This window comes from Tinamus guttatus, unplaced genomic scaffold (assembly GCF_059628265.1).
Source record: "Tinamus guttatus ecotype Peru unplaced genomic scaffold, ASM5962826v1 Tinamus_guttatus_pri_ptg000193l, whole genome shotgun sequence".
In the NCBI taxonomy this organism is placed as follows: domain Eukaryota; kingdom Metazoa; phylum Chordata; class Aves; order Tinamiformes; family Tinamidae; genus Tinamus; species Tinamus guttatus.
Genome location: NW_028288727.1, coordinates 1967315 through 1993416, shown reverse-complemented (window position 1 = coordinate 1993416; position 26102 = coordinate 1967315). Strand labels below are relative to the sequence as shown.

The following is a 26102-nucleotide window of genomic DNA, read 5'->3' as shown; positions in this document are numbered from 1 at the left end:
AGTTTCTCCTGAAAAAGTGAGGATTCGGTTGATTCTTGGATTTCAAACCTGCTTAAGGGAAATAAATTGCTCAGTTCCCACCTCATCATGCTTCTTATTAAGATGTTTTGTAGAGAGAGGCATGAAAGGTCCTGTAGTTTGAAAGCTATCTGTAGCTACAATATCATCACTGACCAAGAACTGCTATCAACTACTGGTGATTTTGGTCCTTCAGTACTCAGAATCATGGTACCAAAATGTTAGTTGCCTAACATCTGGAAAGAAGTTCTTGACCAAGATGAACATACAGGCCCTCTCTGAAGAACATTTCACAGGCATGAGGACTCACGTCCTCGTTCTCACCTGTGAGCTGCAGTCATGCACTCATCACTCTGAAAGCAGCTTTATGGCTACTGCAACCTCTCACGACATTCACATCTTAAAGATATCAAGGAGAAAATAAGTGTTTTAAAGACTATAAGTTAGAAGAAACTCAGGTTTCTTCTGTTTTGCAGTTGAATATAGATCTCTCATTTCTACATTTTGAATTTCTGAAATGGATTTCCAGGCATGCCTCTCTATTCGCCTAAAATTGTGGATCTACAATGTTGTTTCAAGAAATGTAATTCATCTTTAAAAGCAGATTGGGTCCCATCAAATCAAATAGGAGCATGCACCAATTTATGCTCTCTGCTTATGGAACCCATTGTGCTGTTTTTCTTCCACTAGTAGCTGTAAGTGAAATGTGAACTAAGGGTAGTTCAGGACTTGTGTCCAAACTAATGATGTCATCACCGTGATTAAATAGGAATGTGGAATCCATTAATTAGCAATAAAATCAGAACTTATTTGCAAATATCTTGCATCAAAATGCATTTGCAGCTTCAAAACCTTCAACTCATTTGTGGTTAAACCAGTTTATTATTTATGAATGCTTTCCATTTCACCTTTAAGATAATAACTGCATTAAAAGATACCTGTAAACTTCAGAGAGAAAATTTGAAGCTTATATCTTTATATGCGTGATTGAATTGTCTTTGTTGATGGCCAAATCACTTCATTCCTGTGTAGAGGAATTAGTTACCAAGAACTGGAACAATTTAATGACACCTTTTATGAATATAATGCTACTCATTTGGGATGAGAAAAAGCCATCACTAGCTTGACCTTCTATAAAAGTCTATTCCTCATGCTAAGTTAATAAGGAATATCTGATTATTTAAAACTGCACATTTTTATTTTGTGAAAATGTGTCATGCCATACTTCATTTTGTTCTTCTTCAAACAACTATATGTGTATATATATTTGCTTTGAAAGAGTACAGCAATGTTTTAGTAGCAGAAATATCATCAAAAAGATATTCCCCTGGAGAAATCAGTAATTTGATTTTCGTCCATAACTAACCATACAGATTGATGTGACCTATGTACTAATTGTAAAAGTCAGGCACATGGAGTCAATTTGAGGAATAGGATACTCTGATATGCCTTTCTTTAGTGCAACCTATAAAAGAATCACAGAAGAGTGTCTATATTTGAAGACGGAAACATTTATTGCACCTGTTTTTATAGGTTAACCAAAATATGCAATCTGTGTCCCAAGTAGTATTGACATTCACCTGTAATCAGTTATAGTAATGATGTTACTGCAAACAGCAATGTCCCTAGGACATAAAGTTTTAATATCTACCTGTTAAAATTCAGTCTTCTTGGAATTAAGAGGAGCGTAACTTAATTGAGAATTCTATTTTTCCTACAGATGATTAATTTACCATGCAATTTTGTGGTTAGTTTGAAGTAGAGGTTCATGTTCAGTCAAACTCTTTTGCTTAATGAATACTGTCTAAATTTGATCCTGGATCAAAGAGAGAATGCAGTGTGTATAAAACAAGAGAGAAAAAAAAAAAAAACCAAAAAAACACTTCCCTGTCCCTGAAATATACATATAAACACATTTACTTTCATGCAGGATGAAGATCCAACTTCAACAGAGAGAAGCAAAGTCCTGCGCCATTTTCTTATCTGAAAATTCTATGTGAGGACTAAGTTTTATTAATACATCCCATTTTATTAATATAACATTTTATTTATGTATCCTGTTATCCCCTTGCATGAAACAAGATCTAGGCACATCCATTTGCTGTCAGTTAGGATGTCCTCCCTAAGGCCAGGGGGTTCATCCATGTCGTTCTACACCTTTCTTTGGGTATCCCAGAAGATACTACAGAGTGATCACTCCCCTGTTGGGTTGGTTTTCCGCTGCTCTTGTGTCTTGTCAGTGCTGGAGCTGTGAATTATTGTTAGTACCTCTGTACAATAGAATATGAGAGCTGAAATATCAATAATAATTGCAAAGCTCAGTGGATAAGCCTGTTGCAGTAATAATGAAGATAAAGGCATTGTTCACTTCAGTGAAGAATACACAGCTCCTTTTGAGATAGCTTACCTTGGTTTGATCTGAAATATGTTTCAAAAAGGAAAGTGAGAATTCCTACCATGGATCACTCTACTGTATTCACAAGAAGGAGGTAGCCTTGCAACTTTCAAACCCGGTTTTAAATTATGTTTATGACAATTCTTGGACCACCCTTGCTTTAAAATTTCTAAATGCTTCATTTTACTTTATAGTTATAATATTTAGAATTTGTTACTAGTCTTAGTAGGTGCAGGTCTTCTTATTTATATCATGCTCTTGCGTTTACATTTCACTCTATTGGTAAAACTTAAAGTAGTTCATATAATATGTCAGAAAGACCTTACGTTAGTATTTGGATTTACAGACTTTATGACTTCATTAGAATTGCTCTGCATTTACAGTGTTTGCAACACCTCAGAATAAGGCTCACAGACTTTATATTACAAGTCACAGTTAATTTGTAGCTCATTTAATGCACATCTTAAATACACATACAGAGTTAAAACGTACACACCAACTTTATTTTTCCATTTTCTATGTGAATTACTTCATAAAACATGTAGTCTTCTTCCTTCGAAGAATGTAATTATAAGAATTCTACCCAGGCAATCAAATACACTGTCCGGATTTGAATTTTCAAATACTCCCAACTTATAAATTTCCAGGCATGAATTCTTATTTATCTGTCAGCATTCACTTGAATGGAGATTTTATTGCTGAAACAAATTCAAATCTGAAGGAAAGGATCTGTTGCCTTTGCCTTATTAACAGAAAATAGGTGTTAAACTCACCTTATTTATAACATACTTTTCAGAACTGTGCGACACGCAGGTTCTACAGCCCCGGGGCATGTGTGCATGTGCTGACCTAAGACTACTCCTGGTATATGAAAGTCTCTGTTGCCATCCCCCTACCTACTGTTTAAACTCCTTTAGGAGCAAGCCTCTCCAAACACCCCTTGAAGGAAGAAAATATGTCTACTTAATTGAAAAACACCAAGGCAAAAAGCTCGGCTGCCTTGCCTGAGGCCACGCATTTCTCTTGACTTAAAATTGTGTGCATCGTTCCAATCATAGTTTTTGCACCCAAAATTGATATGCAGGGCTATGGAGTGCTGTAGTGTTTGCAGTCCTTACTCAGCAACCCAAGAAATGTGGCCCGGTGCTGGCCCTCTGTGCAGGATGAGAAAGGAGCCCGGGGCACCACCTTGTTGGAGAACAGCTTTCAGACAAGAAGAGATTTGTCCTTGGGCCCAGATATGAAAATCATCCTGCTGAAGTATTCTTGATTCTTTTGGAGCTCAAACAATGGCTCACATTATAACTCTAATAAGCCGGGGCGTTATGTAATGGCTGGGGTTGTGCACAGTTCGCAGGGCGAGTGAGCACATGCAAGCTCACATTAGTGGGGCTTTGCCCTTATTCAACCACATCTCGGTTGAATAGATGTGCTGCACCCTACGTTTTATCTAAATACAAAATCAGAATTGTAGTTTCGAGAAGCTCCCTTGTCCCTTCCCCCAATTCCCTTTCCCTAATCACAAAGGAAAAAAAAAAAAAAAAAAAAAAACACTTTAAGCTAAAGGTTGGTAAAAATCATTTTAAATTTATTGCACCAGATTTGTGGTACCACCTCAGGATACCTTACCTAAATTCTAACTACCCAGGTCTCTTCAGCATCTTTCATATCTGCTGCAGCCTGAGAAAATTCATAAATACACTATATTATATCTTGGGAGGGATAAAATCTTCAGAATTTGCTAGAAAGTTTAGTTGTTTGAATACAGTTTTAGTTTTCATACTGTGTGCTTGCATTTGTATTTTTGTGTCTTTTGGAAGACAAATAAATTGGAAGGAGCTTTAAGCTTTCTGTATCAGGTTCTTCAGCTCTTTAGAGTTAAAATGCCTTTTGGATTATCTCAGACTTAGAAAGGTTTAAATTTTGCAGACTTACATTTGAAAGAGGATGAGTCATCTAGAATTATTTTAATTCAGTCTTTATCTGGAAAAAAAAATATAAATATTATAATAAAAAGCCTCACAGAACCATATCTAAAGTCCACCAAATTTTTTCAGAGAGGCTTCACTGACCTCATTGGGACCTGGCTCATTTACAGAAGATTTTAATGGTCAGTCTCAGAACATTTGTATGTCTCAAATACTGCTGAAAAGGTAAAAAATAATCATTATGCTGTTGTGTAGATGATAAATGGATCTGTGTTGAGGTGTGTGCTCTGGGGGAACACCTGTAATGCTTTCTTTGTGGATGGTGTCTCAGGTGCCACCCGTTGAGACCTTGCTCTGCAGCCAGTGCAGATGTATCAGCAGGAAATTCAGTTCACCCTGCAATATGTGGGCCGGAAATAGAGCAAAGAGTGGGTGACCAAGCTCTTGCCACAGTTTAACTGCCCCAGCACCATTTCTTACTGATTTAAAGCAAGCTCAGGTATGTGCACATGACCTATTGTTGGAGAGCTAATAGGTAGTAGGTGAGACCTCCTTCTGCCTCTGACTATACAGCCTGCAGGAGTCCTTGGGCATCTCATGATTTACTTCTGTCTTTTCACCATGATTGCATTTTTTTCCAGCCTAGTAATTCATCTATTTTAGTCTTGTTAAACAGGTTTGTCTCCTATTATCTGTATGCCCTGCCACCTCAATTATTAGGATTTCACTATATTACTGCAGATTTTTTTTTTTTTTTTTTTTTTTTTTAGGTTTGCAGGCATATAGAATTTTCTTATTAGACCTTTCTCTCCAGATACCATTATCTTTTATTGGCTGTCAAATTTACCATAATGCATTATTTTCAAATGCATGTAATGTTTTAATTTATATTTAATACATTATATTCATTTTTCTTCCTTTGTGATTCTTTTTTTCTGTACAGATCAACAAAAATTTCAAAGACTTGACATGAGGTTAGTGTCCCCATCCCATAAAAAATACAGTGTTTAAAATTTCAAATAAGCCATGCAACATTCTAAGTGATTACGTGCATAAAAGATCTCAGGTACTGAAAAGGTAGGCTAGTCCTTCATTAATGTATTGCATAGAAAGCTCAGTGTAGTCATTATGCACAAAAACGTAATTTATATCACAGGTAAAATTTTCAGCTGAAGATGATATGTAAAACAGAAAAAAAAATCAATTTCTTAGCTGCAGCTTAAGAAGCAGCAGCCTGATACTTGTAAATCTGATGCTGTTTATCACCACTTTGCTCTTTTTTTAGTTATCATTCTTATTTTTATTATAGCTGATCCTACATGTACCTATCCACATAAGTACTATTACTTACATGTGTAGCTGAACTAAAATTCCAACCTCAAAGACATTTCCTATGCAATAAGAAGAAACCACTGTTTAGAACCATATCCTTAAAAAAAAAAGAAAAAAGGAAAACTCCATCCCCGACCCCTTATTTTAATGTAAAACGTGACATACAACTGTCTTCTTTCAGCCTGATCCACTTAGCAGCATGCTGTTTAATGGCTCTAAGTGACGATGCACTTAAATGGTTAATTCAAGGGCTAATCCTGCCCTAATCCTGCCCTGGCAGCACAAGCTGCCCTGACTTTTGCCCGGGGGAAGGATGGCAGGGATGCTGTCCCACGCATCCTACCGAGCAGTGATGCAGGACCCAGCGCTCGGCACGTGGGTTTGGGCGCTTGCGAGCAGCAGCGAGCGCTGCACAGTGCCTCAACCCTCCCTGAACTTTCCTGAGTAAATAGAGCAGCCTGACAGCCGCCTTCCCGCTGGGTGGATCCTGCCGCTCCAGGAGGGAATGGCACTTCTTGTTTTTAATTAGCAAAGGTGAAAGGTGAATTAAAACTAGCTGCTTGGCAAGTCGGAGCAAGGGGCTGACTTCTGAAGAGCACCAAGGAGGAGGGTGCTTTCTTTTTTTTTTCTCTCTCTCTGTCTATTTTTTTTCCTTCTTCCCTCCTTCTCTGAATGAATTGCCTTGCAGGAGGGACTGAAAACACGGCTTCTTCCTGAATCCACTGGCAGAGTCACTAAGAGAGCTCAAGACACAACACTGCAGAGTAACGCCTGGGAATGTCCTTGCACTTTATAAACAGTTGTCCTAGGGAGGGAATATTTTTACATGACATTTGCACAGCTTGACAAATGACCAGCTGAGCCTGGGCTTCTCCGAGCAGCTCCGCATTTCCCATAGAGATACCCTGCAAACTGACCAAAGGGAGAGATCCATCTGCTCTGGGATAGTAGAAGTGGAACTTGGACCCTTAAAAAACAAACAAACAGCAGCAGTTAAGTGAAGAACACAAGAATTTGATCTTGGCCAGGATGGCATCTGCCCAGGACCTTTTAATCCTGGCACTGTGTGGCTTCTTACTAGACTTTCCGGCTGGATGTCACGCAACAGATACGAGGCAGCCAAGGTTGCGGCTGTCACATAAAGGTAGGTCAGCATGTCAGGTTTTTAAAGACTTTATGCTAATGTAAGTCCATTGGCTTCTCTGGAAGTATTGCACTGGGGTTAAATTGCTGTCCTCTGGCAGACGAAATATTTCTATTCAGAAATTTTATGGATTATTTCCTTGTATTAAATTGCACCCATAATTAAGTTTATTGAATTCAGGAGGATTTGAGGCACTTCTACTGATTGATTTTTGGCTACTTAAAACACTTTCAGGCAGAAGAGTATTTAGGCTTGTTTGTCATTCTGGCTTTATTCTATCTCCTGTAAGAAGGATGTCCCTAACAAGAAAGAAATGGAAAAGATAACCTGAAATTATTGCAGAATAAATATACTTGTATGCATCAAGTAACCCTTAAGCAATTAAATGTCTGTTTCACTTTTAGATTTCTATTTATCTACAAATATAGCCAAGGCAAAAAGACTGAATTCCTGTGCAACCATATGATTCATTTTCTAAACTAGCAAGTGTCATCACACTATAATTAAAATGACTAACTGGCAGTATAAGTCTGCTTGCAGTTTAACTGAGTTACCCAAAGAAAAAAGTGCTATTTGCTATAACATATGTGTGTACAGTACTTAACTTATTTCTTTTTTCAGTTTCAGTTTCCCTGAAGCCTGCATCCTTCTTAGTTCTTTCAAAGTATCCCCTTGTTCTGTTCTGGATTGCCTATGATTTAAACTCTTTCCTATGTTTCTGTTTTAATCTTGCATATATAAATACTGGTGCTCAGCCAAGACATTACAGTACTCTACAGCAATACTTACATTTGTAGATGATGTACTTAGAAATAACTGACAAGCAGTTATTGCAGTGGAAGTTCAAAAAATCAAGTGTTCAAGACAAAATGATGACTGATCAATCAGTAATGTTTTAATTTTTCCTCTTGTGCAGAGCTAAAAATAAAATGCCTCTTTGCTGACATAGGTGGGAATGAGAGAATACTAATTTACTTGAGAAAATGTCTGTAGTAGTTAAAGTGATAACTAAGATGCTTCGATGTGAAATATGTTAGAATATCTATTTTATATATGGCTAAGATTGAAGTACTGGCATCAACCACAGCTCCATGTGCAGAGAGCTTTAGTCTAAGCTAGTTTTAATGGTATTTTATATGGTTAGCTAAATAATCAGCTATAAAGAATGGAATGAATAAGATAATGGATGATTAAGATAATTGATCTGAATGTCTTGCTAGAAAGCCATTAGAAATGGATTTTTCTTTTATAGAGCAGTGAAATATGTTTTAAGGAAAGAAAGATCTGTCATAAATTCTGTCTTGCAAGTAAACAGCTAATTACTGCTATCAATGAAATAAATTATATGACCTCTTTTAATAGATGAAGCACTTCCTTTTCAACCTGTGGTTTCAGGGGAGAGTAGGAACAAGAGAGAAATGCTGATTCTACAGTCTAGTCACTTCTCTTGTTGAAAGTGTGTATTTTAATTTAAAATTTATTTCTGGATGTAGTTATTAAGACTGTCATTTCTTTTGCTTGTGATGGGGTAGTGGGGAGGAGAAAAGGACAGTAAATGATTTAAATAGACCCGTTATGTTGGGTCAGGATGCTGGCTGTGCTGCCAGTTTTGGGAAGTGCCCCACGATGGTGCTGTGACCATTAACTGCTTCTGTTCTCACTTGTTGCGGTAATTGTTTTTCTGCTGGGTGGAATCAGTGCACATTTCTCCACATGCTACTTTCCTCAGCAGAGAGCCAGCAGTTTGATCATAGCACATTGTAACTCTATGATATGTGCAAGGAGAATTTAAAGCACGCGTTTCTCGCCAAGGGCCGAGCCTCCTCTGCCTGACGTTGGCTCGCTCAGATCCAGTGACTCAGGAAGATCCAGCCCAAATCAATTCTCTGGCACAAATACATGCATCACCATCTTACACTTGGCCAAGCATGATAAGCCAAAGCATTTTTTTTTTTCTTTTTTTCCACACATACAAAACGCGGCTGGTTTTCCCAGTGCAGAGCCCGAGCCAAAGGCTGGAGACGCATACCTGCCTGCATCCCGGAGCAGCTCTTGTCATTCTGCTCCCAAGGAATGCAGCATTCCAGCATGGAGACAATGACGAAAAGTCGCTGCTGCATTCCCTAATCAAACACAAACTGCAGGAGGGTCTCTCATCTTAATCACATTTGCTGCGGAGAAGCACCACTGTGGTGCCAAAGAGGTACCGGGGCAATAGGGCAACTGCAGCAGCAGCACTCGCTTTGCATCAGCCCCTTGCCAGCTTGGTATGGGTGAGGAAGCCCATGACTAGGCTTTTTCTGTCTGGAAAATTCTTAATTTCCCTTCCCAGCTCCTGGCACATGAAAGTGAGCATGCCTGCTCCCTGCTCTAGCTGTGGGCTTGGCTGCTAATTGGAACTGAGACCCTTGCAAGAGCAGCCAGCATCAGCTATCTGATAAGCTAGAGGGGTCTGAGATAAGTGAGATGATGTTTAGGGCATGCAATTTTTTGTAACCACAGAAGAGCTGTTTGCAACTAGTCTATGCTAAAATCATTCTGCTTTAAGAGCCAAGAGAGAGCTTCCGCAGGTTAGAAGTAGAGACACTTTGATTTTTGTAAATTCACAAATTCTCTCTCTTTTTTTGTCTTTAAAAATGATGCTCAGTGAAAGTGAAGTGAACTGCCAGAGCACGAGCACTTTTTTTTTGCCCACACAGCCAACTCGGCTTCACCTGCAGCACACATATGTCTTAAAGGCCATTGCAACAACATCGGGTCCTAACCCTGCTTGGAGGGGTCACCTGATGGATGGGAATACCGCAACCCCCCTGCTAATTACGGAATATACGGTGCAACCTCAGCCTGACTCCAGGGCCGTTTATGCAGCTTCAGGGGGAGTTAAAGTCCTGCATTCTTGAACTACTGTTAAACCTGTCAGGTTAATGTAAACCGTAACAGAGATTTTTCGTAACATAGAGAATCGCTTGCAAGAAGCATCGTCTGCCAGTTAAATATACACGAGGCCTAATCTTATTCACATTAAGCACAAGCATGAGCATTTTTCCATTCCTTTAAATGGGATTAGAATTAATCTTACAGTTGCCCAACAGTCATTTGATGGTTCTATCTCTGTTCTTAGCAAGCTGAACTATGTTAAACCCAGGATTTAAAGGTGCTTTCCTCAAACCATCAGCTTTGGTTTATCAGCAAATTCACACCACAGTTAATACTGTTTGTGGTGTCTGTTGTACAGCCCTGCTGAAGGTCAGTATTTGACGATGACCAATGGAGATCCTGCTTGGGGTAATAATACACCCCAACAGCTTCATGCTGATTTGTAGAGGTAAAAATATATTATCACTCGCTCAGTATTAGAAAGAAAAAGAGTTTTTACGCTGTTAAGTTGTAGTCTGACAACTACATTTAAAACTCATTAGCCCGTTTTATGTACAATACAGACTCTGCCTAATGAAGTGTTAATGGAAGCCAAGCTTCAGCCCATGTTCTTTATAGGCTGCTGGCTAAATTCTTTCCCAGTATCCCATGGTTCAAGTTCTCACAATGGGACATATATAATTAAGGTGAAATCAACACATACCACATGTTAAAAATAAAGTATTTATATTACAGGTTGGAAGGTTTAGGTTTCTGGAGGACACTGAGGAAACATTTACATAAAACCAGTAGAATTGCATTAGAAGAATGTAGGCCTGGAGAGCCTAGAAAGGATGTAATTATATGAATCAGGATTTGTGCATGGTTTGCAATGTATTTCTACTTTTTTTTTTCCTTCTCATTAGTAAGTATAGTAAAAAGTAAGGGTAACGTCATATAGACATTGATATGTTGAGCTGGTATGGTGGTTTGTACAATTTTCTTGGAGCAGTGGGATCTGGTGTAGCTGGTTATGGATAGAGACTTGCCGATCCAGAGGGATCTATTTTCTAGTTTATTCGTCTATATTATTCTTGAATAACTTAAAGAATTTGGGCAATACTTAATATGGACACTCTTCTTGCCTGGAAAATACATGGTTAAACAGTTACAACCTTGAGCTCCAATCCAAATATCATCCTATCCCTGCTGTCAGATCCACTTGCTACTGTGTCAGAGTGAAGTTGCAGCAGGTAGAAGGAGCAGACTGAGCTGAGGAAAAAATAAACTGGGTTTAGAAAATTTATTCTCCAAACAAATAGGAGCTCCAAAAAAACAGCAGCAACTGTGGAAGAAAAAGCTGTAATCTTGCAGAGGAAAAGTGATACTCGCCATGTTCATATAAAGCTTTTAATACATACAACCTGTAATATAATACTTTCAATTCATAAGAATTTCAGTTTGTTAGGGCTGGCTGATCATTCTTGAGAGCTTCAGGGGTTTGGTACAGCAGTGAAAAAAAAAAATATATATATATTTTCCTGGCCATTTGCAGGAAGCAGAGTTCCAACATACCTGATTTAACTTTCTTGATAATCCTAATTTATCATTTTTTTGCCTTACTTGAAAAAGTAATTTTTGAATTCAAAGTATGGTTTTGCAATTGTTCTTCCGATGTTTTGCTATTCACTATTCATGTCATAGAACTGGATACCTTCTTTTCTTACTATGTCTATTTTCTAGCTAGATGGCAGCAAAATTTATCTAGGGACTGATGACTAAATCAAAGTGAATAGCAAAAATCCAGGGAATTTTCAGACAAGCATTCGTGAATTCTGAAGTAGGCAAATATATTTAATGCATATATAGTATTTCTGATTAGTAGTCACCTGGACATGTTAGTCATGGCTAATTAATGACTAGTCACATAACTCACAACTGAATCATGACTGAATCAGTTTTGCGCACAAAAATGTTTTCTTAACAGCTTTCACTGTTATGGATTTTTGCTTTTGAATGGTTTTGAAAGAGTTATACTATCAAGGCAAGTTCAAGTTTGAAAAAGAAGTTAATTTATACTTGATATGAATCATCTTGAATTTATAGTAAAGTAAGGTTTGTGATCTATGTTACATGTCTGAATAGGTGGTTATAAAAAGCTGATTGATAGGTAAGTAGGTGTGTAGATAGGAACAAAACGTGTGTGTGTATATATGTATATATGTAGCTATAGGCAGTAAACAACTATGGAGAAACAATATTTAAGTAGTTTTTGAAATAAACTCCATCTTTCAAATATATATATGTATATATGTATGCATGTGAAATCTATGTGCAGACATATGATGGACTGAGGTTGTATTTCCCTTAGAGTGAATTAAAGAACAGTATAACATGTGGGTTTGGGAACCAAATAAATGTATTATGGCTCCAGATTTGTGGAACAGGGCTGGGAATAAGGGCTGATGATTCAAGTCAGGAGTGTCTGGGCAATGCACACAAGCAGCCTCTTCCAGTCACCCAAATTCCAGAGGCCAGAGGGAAGCCCATGTCAGAACTGAAATGCCTCAGCCACAGAGACACAAATGTCTCAGGGCCTCTCATGGGGTAGAGATCAGAGGTTTGCTATCCACTCTCCCACTGATGAGACCACAGGTTCTTCACACAATAATGACAAAATTCCAGTTTATTCTTTATGCATCTCACAAGAGGTGACTGGCAGCAAGGTCAGCATTTCCAAGTAATTCTAGCAGGACTTGTTCCCCACGCCTGGGATTTTTTGGCAGAGAATTTGTGCCTCTTCCTCCCTTTTGTTGACCAAGACTGCTGGTAATGACTGCTGCAGAGCATTGAGGCGATAAGCACCATTCTGGGCTGCACAGAGCAGACCGTTTCATGTAACTTCAGTCACTTCACTGCTTTGGTTTAACAGAACAAAGCATCATCTGAAATTGCAAGACTCGAGTAGCCTGAATGCTGCTCTGCAGCTACCTCCCTGCCTTCAAAGTGATAACACCATCTGCTCTTTGAGATTCTTCATCAGATACCAATTTATTATTATTTCACTGAGAGCAAATGCTGTATTTTACTGCAATGAATGCAGGATTAGTACTATTTGTATGATTTACAGTATGTTGTGCAAGGGTGAGCATCTGTTTCAAACCTTTTGAAAAACTTTGGGTCAGTAAATATTCTAAAACTGTGCCACGGGAATGCTAAATATTATTAAATCTGCTGTCCTGGTTTTCTTCATGTAGTCAGGCAAATATGATGAAACTATAGTATGCAGCCAGCATTAATTAGAAAAATCTTCATTTCTTAAAGAGATTCAGAGCCTGTAGGGATAAAGATAATGATCTTTGTTTTACAGATAAAACCCTCTTAGCTTGAGTATACTATTTGAAATATTTTGTGTTGGTTAGATAATCTGCCTGGCATTTAAAAAAAATCAGTTAAGTTTTCATGACTAAACATGAAGGAAAATGTTGAAGGAGGAAATGAGTAAAAATATTACATTATAAAAAGAAAAATTGTAGTGTAGTTTAGGCATAACTTTAAACTCCTTTAAAGTGAGGATGTAAATAGCTATGCAGAAACAGTAGTTGAATAGTTTTCAAAATAAAATTCATATTTAAAGGTGTGAAAAAATTTATTTATCATCAATATTCAATTTGAGTAACTGAGTTTACTACAGAGATTTAAACAAATAAAAACATTATAATTTACATTATAATTTCAAAAATAAAAGTCCCCAACCTCTCTTTTGTCATTAACAAATGCCTTTTTTCCTCAATCTAGTTTTCTGTGATCTTCCTCAAGGATACAAGCTTTCATTTTGGAACAGATATTTCACCTTGTTGATCAATTTAATTGGATGTTAACATAATGCCATTTCTCCTCTACATGTCCTCATTTGGTTTTGATGAAGCTAAGCACTGATATGCTATCACTTTGGCAAACCATTTTATAGAACTCCTCAGATCTTTATTTTCCTTTCAAAAAAAGCTACACAGCGGAAATACATTATTACACATTGAATTTTTCTCTTACCCTGTGTGATTTGCACATTTATAAAAATCAGACAGGCAAAAAAGGTTTGAGGGTCTTGTTGGGATTTTTTGCTCAATTACTTGTTTTCAAGGGGAAAAAACGCAAACAGAAGAATGGTCTCCATTTGTTCTCACACTTGTCTGTCCACGTCATTTCTTGATGCTAGACCTTTCCAGAGGAGATGCAAACTGAGCACACAACAGTCAGACATCTGGATGCACAGCTTAGCCACAATACTTCAAGCGAATAAATCATCTTGCACCTTTGTTTCTCCTCTAGCCTGTTCTCATTTTACCTGTAATTTGCAGGTCATTTTAACCATATTGTCATGTCAAAGGTTTCAGTTACAGTTGCTGGGCAAGTATGTGCAGGAGGTCTGTAATCACAAAGATGTCAGCAAAATGATGCATGCCAAACATCTCGGCCTGGCATGATGCACAGGCTGTGTGCCTAATGAAAAGCTGCAAAACTTGGATTACTCAGGCAGCTAAAACAGAATTTTTGATGGAATAAAAATTGGATCTCATCTTTAAATTACTCTTTATTAATCTCATGTGAAAGTAGATAATTGGTAGCTTGTTGTCATGTCCTGTTACTCCTTCTCAGCATAGTACTTGATATGCTTTATGAATCTGCTGAATCTGCTCAGTGCTTGTTAAAGTCAATGGGAATCTTCCATTTACATCAAATGGCCTAAGAATTACCCTTGGATACAATGCACTGTTCCAAACTGAAGCCCATTTGCCTGCTGGAAGTGCCACCAGTTTATCTTGGACACTTTAGAGACCACTAAATGAAAGCTGCCAGAAAAGAGAGATGCACTCTGCCATACAGTCACATAGACTCATAGTGTGATGCTCAGCATTATAGCAATGTCTGCAATTCATGCCTACCCATGGTTGATTCCCATCGTGTAGATCCTCCATGAGCAAGGAAAGGTTTCAATATGGGGTTTTTCAATGGTTATGAAAGCTAAAATGTCAGCATAAAGGAAACTCTGGAACAGTCTAATGGCAAAGACTTGTCATGGACATGTAGCATTTGGGTTCTAAAACAATGTTACATTTCTTAGCTGAATTTGATTGATATAAACTTTTACATCAGAAACCTAATTACATGTAATGTCTTTCCAGTCAAGGAAGATTATATGACAGAAATGAGATTTTGTGCTCTATGTGATCCATTACAATATGATTCAAATGACTGAACTGAATAGTAAGAATCAAAACAGAAGAAATAAAAGGTCAAAACCTTCATTCATATAAAAGCAATGAAGCAAACAAATGAAAAAGCCTATAAGCTTGTTAGCAGACAACACACACACACACACACACACACACACACACAAAAAAAAAAAAAAAAAGAAAAAGAAAAAGAGACTTCTTCTCATATCCTTTTGGCCTGAGCAGAAGATGTTCATTATTTATGATGAGAATTTGATGACAGGAAATATATAGTCCTCTTTAGACTGATTTGGCAGCAGCAACTGAGAAAAAAATGCTGTTCATGATCCTTGTGAAATCATGCTGGTAACATTTCTACTTCATCAGCACTGAAGAATTTCATGTTTCAGGAAATTCACTCTCTCAGTGAAGCATCTGAATTTCATCTTTTGTTTAAATCCCCCAAATAGATTAACAAACAAATTTAAAGGAGTCTTAAATGAATCCCTCTGGTTTGGTAACAATGTTTATTTTTGCAAACTATTTGTAAAATAATTCTTCATACCAAGGAATCGGTGTTTGGAAGAAAGGCATTCAGTGAAAGACTTCACTTCTCTTAATATCCTTCGTGTATCTATTCTCTACCTCTGTGTTTATTTTTATCTAAAGGATTCCTGAGTTCATACTGTGAGGCAATTGAAGCTTCTGTAGGGAGTCAAACAATGGGCTTTTTGCTGTTGCTAAGTTTGCTTTATAGGCTTTTTCTTACAACACATTTGTTTAATAGGCCTAGTAAAACAGTGAATGCAGCTGTAAATACATCTTTTACTCATTGATGTGCAATAAACATCACAGGGATGTTAGTCTTTTCTTATTCTGATCCTCCTGACACTGGTGAAAGGAAATTTTACGGAATGAATGAGGAGTGACTTACAACGGTAGAAGAAAACACCCGCCTCAAATACTTTAGGGTCAATACTTTGTTTCTTTTTTTAACTGATGGTTTCTCCCAGCAGTGTTACTAAAACTAAATAATAGTGAAATAATAGGTTTTTTGATGGGAAGGAGTTATTCCAGATGATAGCACCATTCGCTGGAGTCACCTCTTAAGGTCACTTTTCTGTCAGAAAGCTGAAGGTTAGCAAGTGTTGTTCAATTCCATAAGCTCCCATAACTTTTTATTTATGATTAAGCTAAGTACTTTCCTGTGGGTATGTGGTAAAAGCCAAGACTAAAGGAAAATAATATTTCATCTCAGTTGATTGAGGATGGTATGATGCAAATCTTGAAAATATGTGTTGTCTTGGAGCCCAGAAAAACGTAATCTATCCTAGAAATCTTTTTCTTATTAAAATTATTGCTGCAAAATATCTTGTCTTTATGTGCCTGTGTTTGCATGCAGTAAGCAACTATTTTCTCTTCTTTGCTTATCTTAGGCATGACCATGTCCTTCCACATTTTTTCAGGTTACACAAGCCCATGGGATAGTAGTCATTTCTAAACAACCTGTTGAGGAGGTATTAAACATTCAGCAGGTTGGGTGTTTGCTGTAGCTCATATGAGTACATAAACACTGCCAAACACTGATTTCTCAGTATTTCTTACTAAATACTTTAGTCAGCACTAAAGCACGGCAATGTGCTATATCATTTCTAAAATACTTGAATCCTTTTGGATGAAATGCTTCATATTTAGAAGATAGACAGTTACACTAAAGAGTGGTTCTGCAACAATAGCTTTGCATGCAGTACTCTGTCCTTAAATTTTACCACTAAATATATGAGATCTTTGACATAAAAATAGAACAGAGGCTTTACTTCACTTCTACAGAAGGCAATGGCAAAGCTGTCACCTACCCCTATGACTAAAGAGTTTATGATGTATTTTCTAATTCCAAATAAAGGAGTTGAGCATCTCTCAGACACCTTTCAGTGTTCAGCTGCTCTTTAGCTACAAAGAGTGGTTATATAGTAGCTAAGTTATCTCCACTTGAACACTAAGCAGCTTTATGTACTGTATCCTAAAACTCTGATCCTTTGAATATTTGATCATGTATGCATGATCAAATGCAAAAGATTCAATTGATTAAGATTTAAGTTTATGTTTGTTTTCAAGTCCAAACTCCAAGACACAGATTCTCTGTGGCTGTGCCTATGGATTAGAAGCAAACACGAGAAAAGTTGTTCTATTTTGTCCATTAAAAAGCAACACGAAATTCTCTGAAAATATTGCTATATAATTTTGATATATAATTTCATTTTCCATTTCATTCTTTGTCTAAAACACCTATGAGAAACCTCAAGAACTATAACTTGCCATCATGCTCTGCTATTCGAAAATTTTATGATTTTTCTTTTTGAGTATTTTATAGAGCACCCTAGTTTGTAGTGAGCTTGTCATTTAATATCGTGAAATAGATACTGCAAATGCCAAACATGGTCTTTATAGTTTTATTGACACAGAACCACCACTCAGTTTGTTAGAAAATGCAACAAATTGCTGCATATTATCAGGCTAATGGATTGGAATTTCTTTCTGGGTTCACATTTACTGCATTAATGTGTAATAACACTAAAACCCTTGAGCTGTAAAATTAGATCTCTGGGCTCTTGAAGACTCCTTGTACTCTTAATTTAAAAGTAAAACAAAGCAAAAAAACTTACAGCATGGGGATTTGAAAATAATAATCAATGATGTTTATATATGCTTGTGAACCAGCTCCTGGAGCGTGCTGTGAATTTGATAGTAGGATGGCAATGCTCTACATCAGGATTGCTGAAAGGTAGTGGATGCATTGACACGTACCGACACCTGATACTATTGCCTGGGAGTGCTGCAGGGCCCATGGGGGATATCAGGGAGTTAGAGTTGTCATGTCTTAGCATGTTTTATATTTTGAATGGTGTAAACTATAAATTAGCACAAAGAAAAGAAATTTCTAATCTGTAATGAAAAGTTGCTCCAGAGTGGTGTTTTTTTTTTTTTTTTTTTTTTTTTTTTTTCCCCTGAATTAACCATACATGATAACCATGACTGTAGTCCTCCTACAGCTCTGCTTCTGGATTTCACTGTTCAAAACATGACAATAAGACAAAACATGACACGTCTATTTCTACAGATGTGGATTTCTGTATAAATCCTGTTCCAGTGGTTTTCTTTTATAAGTGTTTGGTCCTTTAGTCTGTAAGGTCAAGTCTTACTAGACAGTGTAATTTTGGTGGCAGAGGTTAGCTGCAGATGCCTTCTTCAGAGTCTCATATTTATGGCTGTAAGTGCAACACAGTAGCACAGGGTAATAACCTGTTTCTGCTGGCATCTTGAAGCCCTGCAGTTGCTTTAGCAGTGGGATACCATAGTGCTGATAATTCATTATACTTCTCAGTTACTATAGGGTTGTCTAGAGACTTTCAAAAACCCGTTTCAAAAACCCCCTGAAGAGTGCAGGTAGATCCTGAGATCTGGACTTGCACAACTGGCTTAGAAAAACTTGAGGACGGCTATAAACATTGCTGATTGGACCTACACAGTTATTGATTTTGCCCCTGGAGATTAAAGGCTTTCAACTAGGGTAATTGTCTTGTAACTCTTGTAACTTTTTTTTTTTTTTTTTCTCCTTTACAAAAGAAGAGAGAAGAGGTACAGTCCTTTGGAATCATTGGGATTTCTTTGTTTTTCTTTTTTCTTTTTTCTTTTTTTTTTGGTAGAACTAATTGGGTTGAGACATCACCCACTATGTGTCAATAACCCTTTAGATATAAGAAACCTGGAATTGCTTTAAAGTTGTATGAGAAGTCTTTTAGATACTCCTGGTATTCTTAAGCGTTTAAAATTCTTGTTAAATACATTTTTTTTTTCTTTTCTTTTCCCCAAAATAACTATCTAGCATAAGTTTGAGAATAAAGTTTTCTTCCAGATACCTACTGTTTTGGCTAGTTAGACTGATCAAATATTTGAGCAGTGACACAGGCAGCAAGAAATATTCACAAGAACACTTGAAAAGTGAATTAATATTTTCTAGATTTCCATGTGTTTATATCAAATATCCCAAAAATTTCTTCTGTTCTTTCCAGTATGTTCACTTCTTAATATATCACTTAATCCTTCCAGAACACCCCCTGTCTTTTCTCTTTCCTAATACTTTCCCATTGCAGCACACATATTGGTAACTCAGGCTGTAAAGGCTTCCACATAATAACTGTCTCCTTTCCTGTAACCTTCAGCAATGTTACTGAAACTCTTTGTATTCGCTAAACATCTTAATGGCTCTCTGGAGAAAAAATAGCTCAAACCATGATTATTTCTACTTGTGCTTATTAACTGGTCAGATTGTAATGAATTATGACTTAGTTCTACCTTTTTGGCTAAGGTACTATGAGAGTATTTCCAATTTCACTGCTGATCTTAATGAAACATGGAAGAATGTTTTTGAGTGTGCTCTTAATCCCTTCCTTTCTTCCTTAATGGGTCCATGGGTTCTCAGACCTGTGCATCTCTGCGTATGCTGATTAACAGACTGTAGGGTCCCTGACGCTCTCTGCTTTCAGATTCCCCTTCCTTGTAAAAATTTATCTCGATCTTATTCCAGGAGAAGTCTTGAAGAAATATATGCACTTTGAGCTTGCCAAACAAAGCATATTAAAACAGGAGCTAAGAAATGAAGACTGCCCTGATCAGAATAATGCCAGGGTCTAAAGAAAAGAATATCTGGAGGAAACAATCATGTGGGCTGTGGTAGCTGGAAGGATTCTTACTAGAGAATATGATAGTTTTGGGAAAGTAAGGGAAGAGCAGGTGGCTGGCCTATTGGGCCATCTAACCTAAATCCACAGCATCAGCATCAGCTAGATTTAATCAGAAGACCTGGTAATCTGAACAGTAGAAAATATCTTCTCAAACCAGAAGTTGAGTAGTTGGTAGAGAAAAAGAAAGATTAAAAGCAAATTTGAAAATTTGAGTACTTTATAATATTTCAGTTTAGGAGTAATTACAAAAATATATTGTGTATTTGCTTCACATAATCTTAGATGGTGTCAGCTCTGAATAATACACTATTAATAAAATAGTTTAGATTGTGCTAACAAGCAGTATTATTTATCTGCAACCTCAAAACTACTTAGTTTAAAACCCCTTTGTTTTAAGTGTCATGAGATACAAAATCAAATAAATTAACATTAGTCCTTTTATTGACTGAGTTGTAAATGCATTCCAAAAAGTCTAGTAGGCTGATGAAACACAAGTTCTTTTTCACTTGCAGTTATTTATTCTTACGTAATGTTCATGTAGATACTTAACTTCAATTTTGCAGATTACTGAATGTAAGTTTCCTGAATATTAAGATAATCCATGTTATCCCACAGTTCTCAGAAATGGTAGCAACATTTTTTAGGAGAGTATGACAGGTGCTCTCTTCTAATAGTAATCTCCAGAAGAACGCTTATTTTTGCTAGCAGTTAAGTATTTAATCCTAAAATTCCACATGAACTTTTTTTTTTTCTTTCAGTGCTGCTGAGGTTCCCATTATTGATTAATAGATTATTGAGCTACAGTATTTTTCTTTGATGTTGTAATTCCTGAAGACTAAAGAATTCAAGAATATTTAACAGTGCCTTGGTTTAAACAGTTTGATTACTTCAATAAGCAATAATAACTTCTTACTTACATTACCAGTGAGTTTAAGTGCTACTTTGTCTCTTTGTCTATCGTTGTTATCTGAATTGAGTGTGGTTTGAATAGATATTTGCTAAAATTATTATAGTGAGAAAGAAATGCAAGGAAATAATATTCAGTGGCTCATTCCAGTGGCTTTATGACCAGGAAGACTAGGTCACACAGCTTTTTCTGAAGACATCTTTATTGTATATCTGCTTTGGAGTGTGACTACTCATTTTTTAGATTTTGTCATAGCTTTCCAAACCGCAAAAACGAGACAGAGGAACACAATCAGTTTACAATGGGTTAGCAAGTCATGCAGCAGCCAAAGACCTGGGTTCACATTCATAGCCTGCAGCAAATTTAAATCAATACAACTTAATGGAATCATTTTAATTTGGGGATAAGGTTACATTACTTTGATTCTGAAGCAGAATGGAGACATGCACCCAGTTATCACAGCTCAGCTGATACATGCCAACTTGTTATCTAATCACAAATTGTTCTTCATCAAATTCTTATCAATTCTTATGTCAAAGTTGGTTCTCTTCTTTGGCCTCACTGGGCTGAGTTTTTTCTTTGTTCATTTTCTTTTCTTTTCTTTTCTTTTTTAATATCTTCTGCTTGGATTAAAAAACATTTAAGACATTTACTGCTTTGTTTCACGGTCTGTTTTTATTCATTTGCCCTCTTCTTCAAGGTCCATGGATATGTATGATAGGTATCTTATGCCTATGCAACTGCCAGATAATGAGAAGGATTCAAATTAACTTTTAAATTATTTTAAGTAAGTTATATTTTCATGTTAAATGATTCCTTATTAGAATTGCTTATTAAATAAAATTAAAATAAACTTCTTTTTATCTATTATAACATATATAATATATCAGTTTGCAGAGCAGATTTCCAAGTAATTTTCCAATGTAGTTTTACTCTTTTGTGATGCCTCATTGACTTCAGTCATTAACATTTTCTCTAGTGGAAGTGGTACCATATCTATATCACTACTAACATGAGTTTAAGAGATAATGTATACCTTAATACAAACAAAGCAGTTTCTCTCCTGGATGACTTTATTTTTCTGAGTAGACTTTCTTTTCCCCATGTTTGAATCTGAATTTGAGAATCCAGAAACCAGTTGTGCAATTTTCTAGGTAGAAATTTGTATTTGTTTTGATTTACTAAACCAATTTTGTGCTAAGGTGTTTACCTCACAGAGTTATCACACTTTAATTTCATATATTCAGAGCTTCTGAAAACTATTGCTTCTGTTCAGGGTCACTTTTATTTAGAGTTCAGATAAGGAACAAGTATACAAAATTGAGTTGTGTTTTGTTTATGGAGGGCACTGGATTTTGACAATGTGATGGCTGGAATTTGTTATTCATGTACAAACACAGATGCGGCAGAGAAGCAGCATCCCTGATAGCCTGATCAACAAAAGATCTTCAGTGTTAGAAGAATTTGTCATTCTTTACACAATTAAGTCTTTTGTTACCCTGCAGAGAGATTTTTAAGCAACATTACTAAAGATTATGAAATTGTGTTTAAATAGAGCTTGACTGGTTTATTATATTGACTCTAAATAATATTTGATTGGTTCAGAAAAATATGTAATTAAATAATAGAAATCATGAAAAAGTTGATTATATTTTTTTATTATCAGTCTTTGCATACCTAATGTTTTACTAAATTTCATAGGACTTGAAAGGACACCCCAAGGCAAGCCCTCTGTTTCAGCCTTGTCTATAATACTCTGGTCCCAAGTTTCAGACTTTGAATACTTTTTGAGAGCTAAAAAAGACTTCTCTTGATTCATAATTTGGTTGCTTTTTCGTTAATGTTGTTGCTGTTGTTCTTATTGTTGTTTTCCTGTTTGCTTGTTTTCCAGAGCAGGGTACTTTCTTCTCATTTTCTTGGAGAAAGATAATAATAGAGACAGACTTTGTGTTCTTCCTGTCATTAAATTCTCAGGTAGCCCATCTCACATACTCAGGATTAAACAGATTACCAGATTTGAGATCAAAATAAATATTTCTTTCTTTCCCAGTATTTTTCTTGTCCTTTATGATGTTTCCCATTTATCAATGCACAATGAATTCATTACAATCTGCTGAATAACACATTGTATTATATGTAACAAGAAGTTAATCTTCAAATATCCTCTCCCGGGGCTGGAAGCAGCTTTCTCATTATTTGTACGTCCAGGTCATCACAGCAGGAATTCAGAGAGCAGATACATAAGGTCTTTGGACAACAACAGATTTGGCAGTGGCTTGTGAGGTATTGGGAAGGGTGAGGAGTTCAGTTCCTACAATTTATCTTATTTATGACTTAGGAAAAAAGAGGAAGAAGCTTGAAGAGGGGATCCACCATTGCTCAGTCAAAATGTGTTGAGATAAGTTTAAAAAACTGAAACTAACTGAAGATGCTGGTTGCATGGTGCAACCTGACATCCTAGGAAATCTTCTGCTGCAGATGGATCCATTACATTACTATAAATATTTCACTAAGAGGATGGGCAATACCTAAAAAATAGCCCTTCCTCAGAATTTTCTACTTCTCATGACTCCAGTAATTTTTCTTTTTTCTTTTTTTTTCTTTCATCTGCATTTTCTCATGCAAATTTCTCTCCATCTCCCCATTTTTCTTCTCCCAACCATACTTAATTTACAAGTATCAATGCAAAGCTTTTCCTCAGGACTGGAACTCAACATCTTTTTCTTATTCTCCACTATATTTCTCAGCTGTATTGAGAATTGTGCTTCTTTTTCTTAGAAGCTAAGGTTTAATTTTCTTTCTCTTCCTCTCTGTCAAGCAGACCTTCTATAAAAAAAAAAAAAAAAAAAAACCTTTAGTTTCAATAATACAGGTGTTTTTACTGCCATTACATTCTTGCTGTAATATCACTAGAGCTTTCATCAAAGAGCCTGATGGCTTATGGAAGCATTTGTTTTCAGATGTGAACCACTAAAAATGCTTTCAGAATATCGCTCAGTTGAATTCAGACTGATGGATCAATATCAGTCACATAATTGTGAGTTTTGGCCTATGACAGCTGTATTTTTAAATGATGTTTCATGTTACAGTGCTAAGATGCAAGGCACAAAAGGTCATTCTAATCTTTCAGATCTTTAATAAGTGGGGCGGCTAGCTTCTCCTCCTTAGAAGTTTACTTTTGATCTGAGTAGAATGCTAATGGTCACCCCTGTATTTGAGGTGGAAATATAAAACTTGGGAGACATATTAAAAAGATATGGTATCTGAAAGCTTGTCTGCTTTTTCCTACTGCTTCGGCTGCTAAAAGCTATGGCTTTTTTGATTGCTTTGCCTACATACTAATGCCCATTATAACCACAATTAAAAATGATTTACATATCTCTAATATCTCCTTGTTTTTATTTTTGGAGTTATAACTAGGATCAGAAATGAAAGTGTGACAATAGTCTAGAGGAAAATATAGGCTTACAGAAAATCTCTCAGATATGAGTTCCTTTGTATAGTCATCTACTTTTAAATGAGGCCCATAACTGAATTTAGTATCATTAGTACCTTGGATTAGGGGATACAACTCAAGATAAGTATTTTCAGGACAAATTGGCTATTTGAAACTTCTGGAATGGAAACAAGTTTCATTTTTCCCCATCTATACCTGGGTCATATGTAGCTGGCATGCATATCCACATTGAAAATTGATTTAAAACAAAGAACTAGATTGCACTATCTTACATTATGCTTTGATAGGGTGTATGTGACACAACCTTAAATGCCAAATTCAAAATAGGATTTTTGTTTGTTTTTTATACTGCTTCAGATTTTGAAAAAAAAATTGAGTTTCTCATCATTTTATTATTGCTATATAATCACTTTATTATTATTTCAAATAGTAGGATGCAATGCAGATAAAAGAGACTGTACGTATGTAGCTGTGTCAGTACCTTTTTGATTATTTATTTATTTTTTCCTATGAACAGTTTAGCTTATGGACAATGTGCAATGGGATAAACTCGCTAATTATCTATGAAAAATCATTCAAAAACTATATACTTGCTCCAAAAAATCTGCTTACTATAAGTCAATTTTGTTTGTTTTTGGAAGAAGTATCAATAATATATATAAATGTAATATATTTCTTCATTAAAACTATTTTCACTTTTCAAATTATGTGATTAAATTGCAGAGCCAAAGTGTTACTTGAATATCTTATCAAATATTACTCAGTCTCTGGATGTTTTTCATTTCATAACTAATTAAATATAATGTGGAAAATGGAAAGCAAACACTGTATTTTACAACTACATTATTTTGATTTGAAATCAAAATTTGATTTGAATAGTTTTTAAAAATAATTTTGATAGTTTTAAAGGATAACAGCAGCTTTCTTTCCAGTAAATATCTTTATATGCTGCTTACTGGAATGTTTTAAGAAGGCTTTCTAGTTATTTTAATACCACTTGAACTTCTAAAGCCAGCTACTCTCATCCTCCAGGACTATTATAATACTGTGATTAATAAATCTTCCTCTGAATAAACTTTGTAGTTCACCCTGGCAGGAAGAGCCATTAACCACTTTGTGATTCTCTCATCAGTAAATCCAGACTGCCAAAAGACACCACAGACTACTCTGCCACTTAAGCAGCAGATCTCATGTTTTTAATTTTCTCATCAAGGCTTCAATTCCGAGCAGCCTGCGGGACACTGAAATCTTGCTCATAGTGTAACAATTCACTGTATGTTCTCTATATGTAACTGAGAACCAGAGATCCCTGGTGTTTCAGCTTGCCAGGAAGCAGATTCATGGAGTATAACTCGTTTCCTGGACTATTAGTTAAGTCAAGGAGAGCGTTTGCCTCTTCACTGTGTTTCAGTTTGGCAGTTTATCACTTTTGCAGATCCAGAAAGACATCAGGCCACATCTCTTGGAGCCATATTTTTTCACCCTTTGTATTGAAATAACATGTGTCTTTTTCCCAGTAGGCAGTCCTCTCAGGCACCTACAGTGATAAGTAGCTGCATTTATTCCAAGAGAACGTGACATAGACAGTTGTTAAAGGCTTTCCGGATTGCTTCTCTCCTACTCAGTGTATTTAGTTAGCTAAATGAATTCTGTTTTAGCAAAAGGAGTTGTAAGGCCTGCATTCCCCAGAGTAGTCATCCAACGCTGGGACTTCTGCAGCAGGAAGTCAGTATCTCACATTTCACAACCTGGTTTGCAGAAAGAACATACCTCGTCTCAATGTGTATGTCTTGAAGTGATTGATTGTTGAAGTGATGATGTTTGAGCAAGTGTGCAGTAATAAGCCCTGAGCAAATTTTGTCTATACTTGGTTGTTTCTATATCCTTCCTACAAGAGAAAGCTGAAGTGTCTGAGTCAAAGCATATGGTCCAGCTAAGCTATCTGTTTGTATTGCTGGCACAAACACAGTTTGAAACTTCTGTGAGATAAGTCAGTGTAAATTTAATAGCAGTATAGTAAAAATCAGGGCTGCTGCTGCTGCTGATTTTATTCTTTAGTTCATGCTATTATGTAAAATGAGACTAAGCTACACTTGGCATTTCAATCAGT

At 36.3% G+C, this 26102-nt stretch overlaps 1 protein-coding gene across 1 annotated transcript in view; it reads left to right on the top strand.

Annotated features, from left to right (window-relative positions):
* The first annotated feature begins 6684 nt into the window (after positions 1–6684).
* SEMA3E (semaphorin 3E) overlaps positions 6685–26102 on the top strand; it is a 127777-nt gene continuing 108359 nt past the window's right edge. The window contains exon 1 of the mRNA XM_088523518.1: positions 6685–6817. Within this exon, the coding sequence (XP_088379644.1) occupies positions 6703–6817 (115 nt within the window). The 5' untranslated portion in view covers positions 6685–6702. The remainder of the gene's footprint in view (positions 6818–26102) is intronic.